This window comes from Rhinopithecus bieti, unplaced genomic scaffold (genome assembly GCF_001698545.2).
Source record: "Rhinopithecus bieti isolate Rb0 unplaced genomic scaffold, ASM169854v2 scaffold_30687, whole genome shotgun sequence".
Classification (NCBI taxonomy): domain Eukaryota; kingdom Metazoa; phylum Chordata; class Mammalia; order Primates; family Cercopithecidae; genus Rhinopithecus; species Rhinopithecus bieti.
The window spans coordinates 189,457-202,085 of NW_016813366.1; the positions used below are offsets into that span (position 1 = coordinate 189,457).

Consider the following 12,629-nt stretch of genomic DNA (forward strand, 5'->3'; position numbering starts at 1 on the left):
TCCCAAAGTGTTGGGAGTACAGGCATGAGCCACCGCGCCCGGCCTTTTTTTTTTTTTTTTTTGGAGACGTAGTTTCATTCTTGTTGCCCAGGTTGGAGCGCAGTGGCGTATTCTCGGCTCACCGCAACCTCTGCCTCCCGGGTTCAAGTGATTCTCCTGCCTCAGCCTCCCGAGTAGCTGGGATTACGGGTATGCACCATCACACCCGGCTAATTTTGTATTTTTAGTAGAGACAGGGTTTCTCCATGTTGGTCAGGCTGGTCTCGAACTCGCGACCTCAGGTGATCCGCCCGCCTCGGCCTCCGAAAGTGCTGGGATTACAGGCGTGAGCCACCACGACCGGCCTCCATTAACGCTTTTTAATGGATGAGTGAAGGTTCCTGTCAAGCGATGTCAGGGCCTTTCCCGGGAGTCTGGAGACCCAGAGAGCGCAGCGGCCGCGTGCGCACCTCCCGGACCCGGCCTGGGCCGATCGGGCCGAGCCGAGCGGGGCCGAGCGGGGCCGAACGGAGCCGAGCGGAGCCGAGCGGCCGGCCGGAGTCCGCCCAACATTCCCACAATGGGCCGGCGGCCCCGCCCCGGCCTCCCGGGCTGCGCGTCCCCTTCCCACGTCGGCGCAACAAACCCGCGGGCCCAGCCGCCCTCGCCCCGCCCCGCTCCCTTCGCGCCCGCCGACGCCCCGCCCTGGCCGCTAGTCCCGCCCCCACGCGTGGGCGCGCGTGGCGCCGGCCCTCCATTGTGCACACCGTCTGCCCGGCGGTGCTGCGCTCCCAGTCTCTAGGGTTGTCCGGCGCTTGTTCGCTCCGGGTTTGTCGCGCTGCTGGTTGGCGGTGGCTTTGCGGGCGGCGGCCGCGTGTTTTCTAAGGCGGCCGTCGCGGGAGTCCGCGGCTGGCTCTCGTGCCCGAGCGGACCCGGCTGGGCTCTGTCCTAGTGCGGCTGGTCTCGTAGTGCGGGCGGCCTGCTGGTGGGCCGAGGCCGGGTCCGAGGCCGGAGGCCGCGGCGGGCGGGCGCGCCGAAAGCGGCTCCCGGCCAGGGCGGGGCCGGGGGCCGGGCCGGGGGGCGCGGCGGGGCAGGCGGCCCGCGGCGGCCGGGGCTCGGGATCGATTGTGTTGGTAGTTCCTATGATGGCGTGTTGCCTGAGCGATGAGGTGAAGGAGTCCAAGCGGATCAACGCCGAGATCGAGAAGCAGCTGCGGCGGGACAAGCGCGACGCCCGGCGCGAGCTCAAGCTGCTGCTGCTCGGTGAGTGCGGCCCCCGGGCCTGCCGGCTGCGGGCCCTGCCCTGCCTGTGCCTGCCCTGCGTGTCCGGGTCTGGCTGGGACCCTCTGGGGTCAGCCCTGCCTTTCCCGTCCGGGTTGCGGGACCCTCCGGGGTCAGCCTTGCCTGTGCCTTCCCTGCCTGTCCGGGTCCCGGGACCCTCGAGAGTCAACCCTGCCTGTGCCTGCCCTGCCTGTCCGGATCGGGGCGGGGCCCTCCGGGGTCAGTCCTGCCTGTGTCGTCCAGGTCGGCCCGGGACCCTCCCGGATCAGCCCTGCCTTTGCTGTCTAGGTCGGCACCTGGGATCCTCCGAGGTCAGCTCCGGGCCCCAGATTCCTTTGGGTTCAGCCCCTGCCTTAACTGTTCATATTGGCACCTGGGACCCCTGGGTCAGCCTCTGCCTGTGCTATTCATGTTGGCACCAGGGACCCTCCGGCGTCAGCCCTTGTCTATCCTGTCTGGATCAGGCCCGGAATCGCGCCTAGGTCAGCTCCCGGTTTCTGCTGTCCACATTGGGCCTCCAGGACTCCAAGATTTGCCTTCTGTCACTTCTCAAGGGACCAGTCCCTCCCTGCTCAGGGACCCTCTGACCTTACCCCACCCGAGTACCCACCCCTCGCTACCTCTTCAGGGCCAGACCTTTGGGCTGTAACCCACAGGGCATACTCACCTCTCACTTCTCAGGGCCCCGCGTTGACCCTACCCTCCAGGTGGAGCCCTGTACCCTCCATGCAGGCCCCACACACCCCCCCAAGACTCCTCCGTGCCCCTATCCCCCCATTCCCTTCAGGGCCATCCTTCTGCCTTCCCGTTCCGGGAAACCCCACACTCCTCTTGGCTGGAATGCGTCCTGTGGGAAAAAGACAGTCTTTCCTCTCCTCAGGGTTCTGCTCAGCCGAGGGTGGGGCGATTGACACCTGAGGGAGCCTTCGCCTGTCGTCCGAAGCAGCTGTCTCGGGAGCCTCCCCCGCCCCCTTCCTTAGAGTCTTGGTGGGAGCCACACTGAGTCCCCGTTGGGAGCAGGCCACCACCTCCCGGCTCCTCCCCACCGTCCTGGAGAAGGTTTGCCAGTGAACCTTCTCCCCAAGGCACACCTGCTGCAGGGAGCCAGTCGGCCAGCTGTAAAGTGTTGTCACCCCAAATAAGGGTCCCTGCAGTCGTTTACAAAACAGAAAGCTCTTGCCCTGCCCCACCCCTGCCCTCCCGAGCTCCTAGGTTAGCTCCTGGCCTGGGGGCGGGGGGCAGGGGCGGTGGGGAAGGTCAGAAATGGGTGCAGAGGCAGCAGTGACGGAGGAGGGGGTGTGCTGGTGGTGGTAGCTCCTGGGGAGGAGGCAGGGTGCGTGTTGTGTGGGGAACACGTTGCCTCTCTCCTGCTGTGACCTTCTTGCTGGCCCTCCATGTCCCTGGTTAGAGAGGTGCCTTGGATGAGATGCCTTCTTGATTTTTTTCCCCAAACTTGTGTTTTAATTTACCTAAGGGTTCTAAAGTGGGCCATCTTTCCAGGGGACGCGGGTAGGCAAAGCCGTGTCCCTCACATTTGGAGGAAATGTGCAGTGGGGCCCGTGAGGTGGCCTTTGCACAGAGTGGCACTGGCTGGCTTTTGTGGTGGGTCATGGACTTTGTTTGGATGGAGGGGAGTTAGGAATTACTGGTGTCATAAAGATCTTACCAGATGGCCTTGCCCTGTGGCCCTGTGACCTCCAGGATCCCCGCCACCTTTTCTGCGTGCACCCAGGCTTCTGTGCCTGCACTTTGGACTTGAGATTGACACAGGGTTCAAGGACGAAGGTCAGGGGCTCCCGTGTCTACAGCCTTGGCTGCTTGGAGCAAGTCGAAGTGATTCGGCCCTTCCTGCATCCTCTGTCCAGTGCCCAACTGTGGCCTGGGGTGTCTGCTGCCGGAGCACCTGTGTCTGCAGCCCCACCCCTCCCACTCTGTGAGCCTGGAAGTTGACCCCTATCAGCTGGTAAGATGGGAGGCTTCTGTCAGGCTCAGGGCCAGGCGGAGCAGATAAGACAGTGACGAAGACGTGAGCTTATGTACGACCCAAGGAGGACTGGTGTCAGTGCCACGTAGAGGGCCCGGGCTGCCAGGGGATTGGGAGGGCTGCACACTCTAGGTGTTGGGGCCAGGGACCCCTTTGGGAATCTGATGCGACAGACCCTCAGAAAACTTCCCCTCCAAGCAACCTTGTATCCCAGCTGGAGGGCCCCTTGCTGGGAGGACTTTGACCACCTGAGGTCCAGGGGCTGGGGCTCCAGGGTACAGGAGGGGGGACCTCTGTTAGGCTCCCTGCCTGCTTGTGGGAAGTCATTCCACTCTCCCAGTAGGCCAGCCCCGAACTTGCGATTGCCCCCGTTTTTCAGGGAGCGGCTAGAGGGTGGGGCCGAGGCTCCCCAGGAGGAGGGGGCTGTTGCGCTGCAGCAGGTGGCTATGGTGCCTGCAGCCCATGGAATGTTCAGAGACCTCTGGGCGGAGGTCCTAGCGCTCCGCAGGAGGCCCAGCCAAGCCGGGTCTGCCTCTCCCTAGAATTCTTTCCTCCCCTGCCCCTTAGCAGTGGGGGCTCCATCCCTCTATCTCCCCTATGGCTCCCATGCAGCGTTGTGGAGTGGATGTCGGGGAGGGAGGCAGGGGCCTGCCACTGCACCCCTGTGGCATCTGCGGCCCAGGAGGGTCTCGTTTATGTGGGTGGTGCTGGTTCCTTCCAGGCTCGGGGGCAGCAGGGCTCCAGGACTCTGCCCTGACTTCTGGGTTTGCAACCAGGTAGAGCATGTTCTGGAAGAACGCCGTGTCTGCTTTCTCTCATCCACTGCCTCCCTGGGGCTGCACACGGCCTGTGAGGTCGGTCAGCCTGGTGAGGACGTTCCATGCCCTGTTTTCGGGGTGGGGAGGGACCTCATGGAGGTCCCTAGAGCTGGACGGGGTTCGCTGCTGTGCCGCCTCTCTCGTGGTGGCTAAAATGTACTGTTCACGCCTCAAATGGGCCTCTCCATTACACACACAGGTCTCCCCAGGGCCCTGTGCACATTGGGCCGGATCGGTCTCCGGGGTGGGGCCACCCTGGGCACTGCAGGGTGCTGAGCGGCATCCGAGACCTCCACCCACTCCATGCCAGGAGCTCCCCCAAGTCGTGACAACCACAGATGTCTCCAGACAGTGCTCATTGTGCCTTGGGGGACACGTTGCCCCCATTTGAGACCATTTACTGTGTGGTAGCATACGGTGTAAAATGCTCGTGGCAAATCTGAGGGATAATCAGTGCAAATTATTTTCACGGTTTTCATGAGTGCTTATAGAGTCTTTTTCTATGCACAATCAAAGCCGTGCGTGTGTGAGTTCGCTACTCAGTGTATGCAAGGGTGTGTATGCATATATTGTTTTATACCCGGGGTGTTCCGGGTTTGTCGTTATGAACCGTCTGTCCATGGTGGTGACAGCTGTGGATGGGAACAGGAGTGGCGAGAGTGTACTGTGTGCTTAGCGCACACGCTGCTCCAGCCTCCGTGCTGCGCGGCCGCCATCCCAGCGTCCGCCCTGTAGCCTGGAGAACTCTTGCAGGCCCCGCCAGGAGCTCTTGGATCTGGGTTCGCATTCCCCAGGCCCGCTGGGCCTCTGCCTCTCACGGGCAGCCCTTGGCTGCTAGGTTTCCGTCTCACTGGTACACTGTGGAGGGCCCCGTAGAGTTCCTTGTAGCAGGTTTGTGGTGGGAAACGTGGGGACTTCCATGGGAATGCCTGTTCCCGGGGCCAGAGGCTGCTAGCAAGGCTGAGCCGGAGTGGCTCCAGGCTTTCTAAATAAAGCAGGATGGTTAGTTCCGGAGGCTTCCTGTCCGGCCTGCGCCGGCCCCCACGGGGCAGTGACAAGGCCCGGGATCCAGCATGGGGTGCGGTGGCCCCACGGGAAGGGCCGGGCCTCTGTTGGCCCAGTGTTGGGAGGCGTGGAGCGTGGCCTCTGGCGCCTGGCAGGGTGGCTGTGCCGTGTCCCAGAAGACTCTGGGAGCAGGAAGCGCCCTTGGATGGCCTCGTCCAACCTTGACTTCCCAAGCCCGAGCCCAGGCTGGGGAGACATGGGGACTCGGTCCGGGCCTGCTCTCACGTCCTCTGCATTTGTATGTAGTCAGTTATGATGATGGTGGCTGGAAGGGTCTGCTTTTCCCAGGCATGGTCCGGGAAGCTCTGTGGAGCTTCCGCCCGAGCCTCTTGCCGGGCTCTGCCGGTGCCGCGGTGAGAGTGGAGGAAGTGCCTCCCTCCGAGATTTAACCACGAGAGGTTTCACTTTCTGAGTCTTGTGGTGGAGCCTGTCTCGGTCTGGGACCGGGACCCTGGGCAGCACGGGGAGGATGCCCTGGCATCAGGAGGTTGGAGAGGTGTGTGGTGGAGTCTGACTGATCTTAAGAGGGGTGCTTGCGGAGCCCGCTTGGCCCTACCCTGTAGACAGAGCTGGTACCTGGCGCCCCTTCTGGGTCCCCAGCAGGGCTCTGTTCTCCCCGCTGGGCACCCCAGCTTGTGAGTAGAGGATGGGAAGCCTTGTGTGGCTTGCCCACCTAGGTGACTGAGAGCGGTGGATGCGATTACGGGCGGCCAGGGGCTCTGGGAAGGCTCATGTGCAGGGTCATTATTTGGCAGAAATTAAGTCCTTTTGCAGAACCGGGATCCTAAGTGCCGGGTTGCTCGTGTGTGGGTGGTTGCAGGTGCATGTAGCTCCTGCCACCAGGCCCTGCGTGGAGCATTCCCCCCCTCCCAGGGAGCCTCCCAGTGTGTCTGTCCTCTGTAGGGCACCTGGCAGGTCTTCAGGACTGTCTGGAATTGGCTGTCCTGGATCCAGACTCTTGCTGTCATCGGGGCCTGGGCACATTCCTCCCCCGTCAGGATGTCTGTGGTCCAGTCTTCCACCCTCCATCCGCACTCCCTGCCTCTGGGTCAGAAGCCTCCGATGGTCTCTGCTGTGGGGGTTCCTGGTCCAGCCTGGCCTCCTGCGGCTGACAGGCGCTCTCAGGACAGCACGGGTGGGTGGCACCTCGGGCCATCCGCAGGGCCTGGGAGCAGTGTGGTGTCTGGGTCAGGTACGTGGCCTGGGGAGACTCAGGTTCAGAGCCCACCCCTGCTACTTGCAACTGTGGGACTTCAGGTCTGTGCCTCAGTTTCCTGAGGGGGCGGTGGGGTGAGGACTCAGTGGTGATCCCCATCCCACTGCAGGTGGGCACCTCCTGAATGCTGGCTGCTGCGCCCGCTGCCAGCGTGGTGATATCTTGTCGCGCCCACAGCACCTGGCGTGTGTGGCACATATTGGATGTCCCGTGAGAAACTGCTCCGTTGGGGATCCCGCCCTGGGATCTGGGATCTGGGATCTGCCTGCAGACACCTTGGTGAGGATTCCCCAGCTTCAGCTCCGTGGATGTTTGGCACTGGATCACTCTCTGGGGTGGGGCTGTCTGGGGCACTGCATGATACTGAGCAGCGTCCCTGGCCGCCTCCCACTCCAGGCCAGGAGCACCCCCCGTTGTGACAACCACAGATGTCCCCAGACATTGCCCAGTGTCCCTGGGAGCAGGACCCCTGACGTGTGTGTCTTAGCAGCCCCCGTCCCTTCTCGTGGCCATTGTCAGCTACGTGTCCTTGGTTCCCTGCTTCCCTGCCTATGTCACTGAGCTGTGCAGGCCTCAGAGATGCTTGGCGAGTGACCGTCATTGGCTGACTGAAGGCAGATCACGCAGGGAAGTGGAGAGGAGTGGCCCAGTACTGCTCAACGCCCTGCAGGCTGGCCTGGTGCACGCCAGAGATCTCTGCCGGGGCAGGCTCGCTTGCCACCTGCCGGTGGGCCTGTGCACCGGGCAGAAGGGGTCCCTGAGGACAGTGCGCAGCTGGCTCAGAAGCTCCTCCCTGAGTCCCGCCTGTGGCATGGGCTGCCCTGGGCCGACCAGCACGGGGCAGTGGGGTCACACTCTGGAGGGAGCCAGGGGCGAGTCATTTCCCTCTCCCGGCCTCAGTTTCCCCATCGGTCACTTGGGAAAAATGTTCTTCCCCCGTAGGATTGTTGAAGGATTAAATGAGATGAGGCCAGTGCCGCAGACAGCAGGGAGGGAGTCCTCTTGTCCCCTGTGGCCGCCCTTCCTGCTGGCTTCTTTGCACCGAAAAGCTGCGAGTAACCCTGGGCGGTGGTGCTCCCTGGATGGCGTCCACACGGGGACCCCAAGGCCTGGGAGGCTCCAAGAGGGACGGTGCTGGCCCAGTTTCTGTCCCTGTCTGACTGCAGAGTTGGTGCTCTGGGTACCGCAGTGTCTGGCGGTCCAGGCTCTGTTTTCTCGCCTGTCAAACCTGTGGGGTCACAGGTTTGATGTTTCAGGGTACCTCCAGGGATGGAGTGGGGTGGGGGGCTGAGGGGTATGGTCAAACTGGAGGGCGCTGTGTCTGTTGCCATTGTTAACCGTGTCCACACTGATGGGTGCTGGGCCCTGCCACCGAGCGGCCTACAGAGATGTGGCTGTTCTGTTGCCTGTCCTAATCCCCAGGGGCTGTGGGGCCGGGTCTGAGCTGTGGGATGAATGAAGCCGCCAGGGCTGTGGTGGGGCCGGGCCCACCCAGGCTGTGGGATGAATGAAGCAGCCCTTCAGCCAGTGGCACTGGCGCCGGTTTGCTCAGCCTCAGTCCTACTGGATGGGGCAAGGGTTGACCAGTCAGGGACTTGCTGGTGGCCTGGGCAGGTGTCTGGAGAGGGGCCCTGGGCCTCTGGACTCCCACCCTTCCCCCATCAGCGATCTCATCCCAGACTCCTTGGCGACGGTCATTGAGTTGGGCAGGGGCAGGGGTCTGTCCCTGTCCCCGGGTGGAGATGTTCAGACCAGTGCCCACAACTGGATTAGATGGGCTGGGCAAGGCTGGGGACCCAGTCTCCCAGGCTCTCAGGGGGCTTCAGTAAGGGCTGTGGTAAGACCCAGCGTGTGAGGAGAGGGGAGCTCAGGAATTTTGTGTGGCCAGGTGCAATGGCTCATGCCTGTAATCCAAGCACTTTGAGAGGCCGAGTCAGGCAGATCACTCGAGTCCAGAAGTTCGAGACCAGCCTGGGCAACATGGTGAAACCCCCGTCTCTACTAAAAATGCAAAAAATTAGCCAGACTTGGTGGTGTGCACCTGTAGTCCCAGCTGCCTGGGTGGCTAAGGTGGAAGGGTCACTTGAGTCCACGAGGCAGAGGTTGCAGTGAGTCAAGATTGCACCACTGCCCTCCAGCCTGGGCGACCGAGGGAGAGACTGTCTCAAAAAAAAAAAAAAAAAAAAAAAGAATAGCAAACGTGGGTGAGTGACACCAACCACTTCCAGTGGGGAGGGTCACTCCCACTTGGGAGCCAGTCTACATGGAAGCCTCCGCTGGAATAGAACAAGGTGGCATGGTCCCTGGCCATCGAGGGGCAGTTGGTGTCTGCACCTCTGAGGCACCTGGGGACTCTGCTGCTGTGGAGATGGGACTGGGTTCCAGTCCAGAGGCTGTCCTGCCATCGCTGCCCCTGGCTGTCATGCCCCACCTGGGGTAGTGAGTTTCGTGGTGGCTCTTTCTTGAGCCTCAGCAGTGGGGCCAGCCGGGTGCCCTTCCTCTCTCAGGGCGCCCCCTTCTCTTCTCACCTCCCTGCCTGAGGGTGCGTGCTGGAACAGAGAGCAGGCCCTGGGCTGCCAGCAATGAGCTGTGGAACCAGGAGAACCAAGTCTGTTCAGGCCCTGCAGTGAGGGGTTGTGGGACTTCAGGGAGGCAGCTTGACTGCTCCATGCCTCAGTTTCCCCTCCAGTCAATCCGGCGCTGAGGTGCTGTCTACCTCCTGGGGTTCTGAGACGGAAGCGGGGCAGGCATGAGGCCCCTTGTGAAGCTGGATGAGGGGCGTCTGTCCTCCGCTGCAGGAGGGCTGCCCCTCCTCGAGCCCCTGTGTCAGGTTGGTGCCTGGCTCTGATCCCACACCCGCTGGCACAGCTCGTGGTCAGGGGGTTAGATTTCCAGGCTGTTTCCAGGAGCCAAGATCACAGGCACACACATGCACACGCGTGGGCTGCCACCGGCCCGCCTTCTCATGGGAGCTGATGCACGGTCCTGTGAATTCCCCGGGTGGGGCCCTGTGGCTGTGGCCTTGCTCCCGGTGTGTGCACTGGCCTGGGCCTCCCTGCAGCCCTGCCTGGCTTCTCGGCCCACATCACACTGTCTTGGGCACTGCGGGGCTCAGCTCAGGCGTCGTAGGCAGGAAGCAGCCTGGAACCCTGGAAGTCTGGCTCCCAGGTGTTGGCTCCCAGGTCTCAGCCCTGCCACTAGGATCATGGGTTACTTACTTGAATCTTTTTTTTTTTGAGACGGAGTCTCGCTCTGTCCCCCAGGCTGGAATGCAGTGGCCAGATCTCAGCTCACTGCAAGCTCCGCCTCCTGGGTTTATGCCATTCTCCTGCCTCAGCCTCCCGAGTAGCTGGGGCCACAGGCGCCCGCCACGTCGCCTGGCTAGTTTTTTGTATTTTTTATTAGAGACGGGGTTTCACCGTGTTAGCCAGGATGGTCTCGATCTCCTGACCTCGTGATCCACCCGTCTCGGCCTCCCAAAGTGCTGGGATTACAGGCTTGAGCCACCGCGCCGGCCACTTACTTGAATCTTCATGTAATTTTTATTTTTATTTGTTGTTTATTTATTTATTTATTTATTTATTTTTGAGACGGAGTCTTACTTTGTCGCTTAGGCTGGAGTGCAGTGGTGCAGTCTCGGCTCACTGCAACCTCTGCTTCCCGGGTTCAAGTGATTCTCCTGCCTCAGCCTCCCGAGTAGCTGGGATTACAGGCACCTGCCACCATGCCCGGCTAATTTTTGTATTTTTAGTAGAGATGTGGTTTCTCCATGTTGGTCAGGCTGGTCTCAAACTCCTGACCTCAGTGATTCGCCTGCCTCAGCCTTTCACAGTGCTGGGATGACAGGTGTGAGCCACTGTACCCGGCCTTGAATCTTTTTTTTTTTTTTCGAGACAAGGTCTTACTTGTCATCCAGACTGGAGTGCAGTGGTACAATCTCAGCTCACTGCAACCTCTATCTCTTGGGTTCAGTTGATTCTCGTGCCTCAGCCTCCTGAGTAGCTGGGATTACAGGCGCCCGCTGCCACACCCAGCTAATTGTTTTTTGTAAATTTTTTTTTTTGAGACAGAGTCTCTCTCTGTCACCCAGACTAGAGTGCAGTGGCGTGATCTTGGCTCACTGCAAGCTCCGCCTTCCGGGTTCACGCCATTCTCTTGCCTCAGCCTCCCCAGTAGCTGAGACTACAGGTGCCCACCACCATGCCCGGCTAATTTTTTGTATTTTTAGTAGAGATGGGGTTTCACCATGTTGGCCAGGATGGTCTCGATCTCCTGACCTCATGATCCACCTGCCTCGGCCTCCCAAAGTGCTGGGATTACAGGCGTGAGCCACTGCATCTGGCCATTTTTGTAAATTTTTTGGTAGGGATGGGGTTTCACCATGTTGGCAAGGCTGGTCTCGAACTCCTGATCTCAAATGATCCACCTGCTTCGGCCTCCCAAAGTGCTGGGATTACAGGCGTGAGCCTCCGTGCCCGGCTTTGAATCTGGAACGTGAGATGAGCCCCCAGCGCCTGCTCTCCAAGCTGCACCCTCTTGCGGGGCGTGGAGCCTCCTTTTCTTCCGTTTTCCTTTACTGCGGTTTGGGGATGTTTGCCGGGAGCCGGGAGCCAGGGCACAGGAGAACCAGGTTCCTCCTGGTTGGCCTCTCCAGATCTTGGCCAGCGGGTCCAGTCCGGAGGGTGGTTTTCTCCTGTGGAAGCTGGCTCAGTGGGAGCAGTGGGCGGACTCTGGCCCCTCCTAGTGGTGACGTGCTGAGTGCACCTGAGCGTTGCCTCCTGAAGGCTCCCTAGCATCTGGGGTCCGCTGTGGGGCGGCCTGTGGCAGGCCCACCAGGAACCATGCTTGCAGAGGCAAAGCACCTTGCTTGTGGTCGCGTGGGGCCCTCCTGGAGACCTAGGCTCCCTCAGGTGTGGGAGATGTGGGCTCCATTCTCCCAGGAGGCGTGGCTGGTGACACGCAGTCAGGTCCATCCTGACGGGCACTGGAGTGCAGGGGACCCGATGGGGACATGAGGGATCCAGCACCGTGGACCAGGGCCAGGTTCATTCAGTTCGCTCAGGAAACATGTACACAGCGCCTTCTGCATAGGGGCTAGGGATGCAGGTGGGCAGGGCAGCCACAGCCCCTGCGCTTGGGAAGCTGGCGCGGCAGGCTGCAGACGGGGACTGCCACACCTCCCTGAGGAGGGAATGGCAGAGCCACCCTCGAAGGTCCCGTGCTGTGGGGGTGCTGGGTGCTTCCTGAACACCAGGCTTTTGAATTTCTGCAATGGGAGCTCCCCGGGCATTTGGGGAAGGGAAGGGCTTGATTGAAGGGGTAGTTGATATTTAACCCTGGTGCTGAAGCAGGCATCGCACACAGCTGCCAGTGCCCGCAGCGGCCTCCTGGTAGGCTGAGCTCACCAGCTCCAGACCCAGCGTGAGGCAGGAACCTGGGGGTCTCACAGCAGGACCCGGTGGTGGGTGCGGCCTTGTGGCGGGGAGGGAGGGTGGGAGGAGTGCATGTGAAGCTGGGTTTGACTCGTCACCTGTGGAGTGCATGCTCCCCCGCCACAGGCAGGGGCTAGGCAGCATCTGCCCTGCAGGACCCTCCCAGCTGCCCTTTCATGCTGGCCCTGGCTGGACCCCTGGCTTCCCCCAGTGTCCTCTTTTCCTAGCATTTTGTCACTGTCTCAGTCAGCTCGGGCTGCTGTGACAATACTGCAGGCACAGTGGCTTGTGAACTACCCGAGTTTGTCTCCCATGGTTCTGGAGGTTGGACGTCCAAGATCAAGGCTCTGTGGATTCGGGGGGCGGGTGACAGGGAGCGGGGGTTGCACTTCCTGGTACACAGATGGCGACGCTGTGGATTCGGTGTAGGGGGTGGTTGTGTTTCGCGGTTCGTAGACGGCGGTACCTTCTTGCTGTGTCCTCACGCGGACGTGATCCCTCCTGGAATCGTCAGTGCACTTACGAAAGAGCCCCCAGAGCTCCGCCGCGGAAGGAGCTGATCCGCCTCCCAACACCACTGTCTAAGGGGTGAGGATTTTAACATAGGAATCTGGGAGGATCACAGACATTCAGTGCTGTGGGTGGGACCATTGGTGCGTTGCCCTGGGGTGGTGGTGTGGTCCGTGGTCCGTTCCTTCCCCATGCTGAGCGGTGGTCTGTGCGTGGGGTCCTTGGGCCCGTGCACCTGCTGAAGGGCCTGTGGAGCTTTGGCTTTTTGGCTTTTAGGAGAAAAGCTGCTGTGGTGCTTGGTGTGCGGTGAGGAGTGGACTGAAGGCTGTGCCCTGGCGGGTGGC

The 12,629-nt window shown here is 61.4% G+C and overlaps 1 protein-coding gene across 1 annotated transcript in view; it reads left to right on the forward strand.

Moving 5' to 3' along the window:
- The first annotated feature begins 1,038 nt into the window (after window positions 1-1,038).
- Window positions 1,039-12,629, forward strand: part of GNA11 (G protein subunit alpha 11) — a 28,337-nt gene continuing 16,746 nt past the window's right edge. The window contains exon 1 of the mRNA XM_017847997.1: window positions 1,039-1,242. Coding sequence (XP_017703486.1) covers window positions 1,122-1,242 — 121 coding nt within the window. The 5' untranslated portion in view covers window positions 1,039-1,121. The remainder of the gene's footprint in view (window positions 1,243-12,629) is intronic.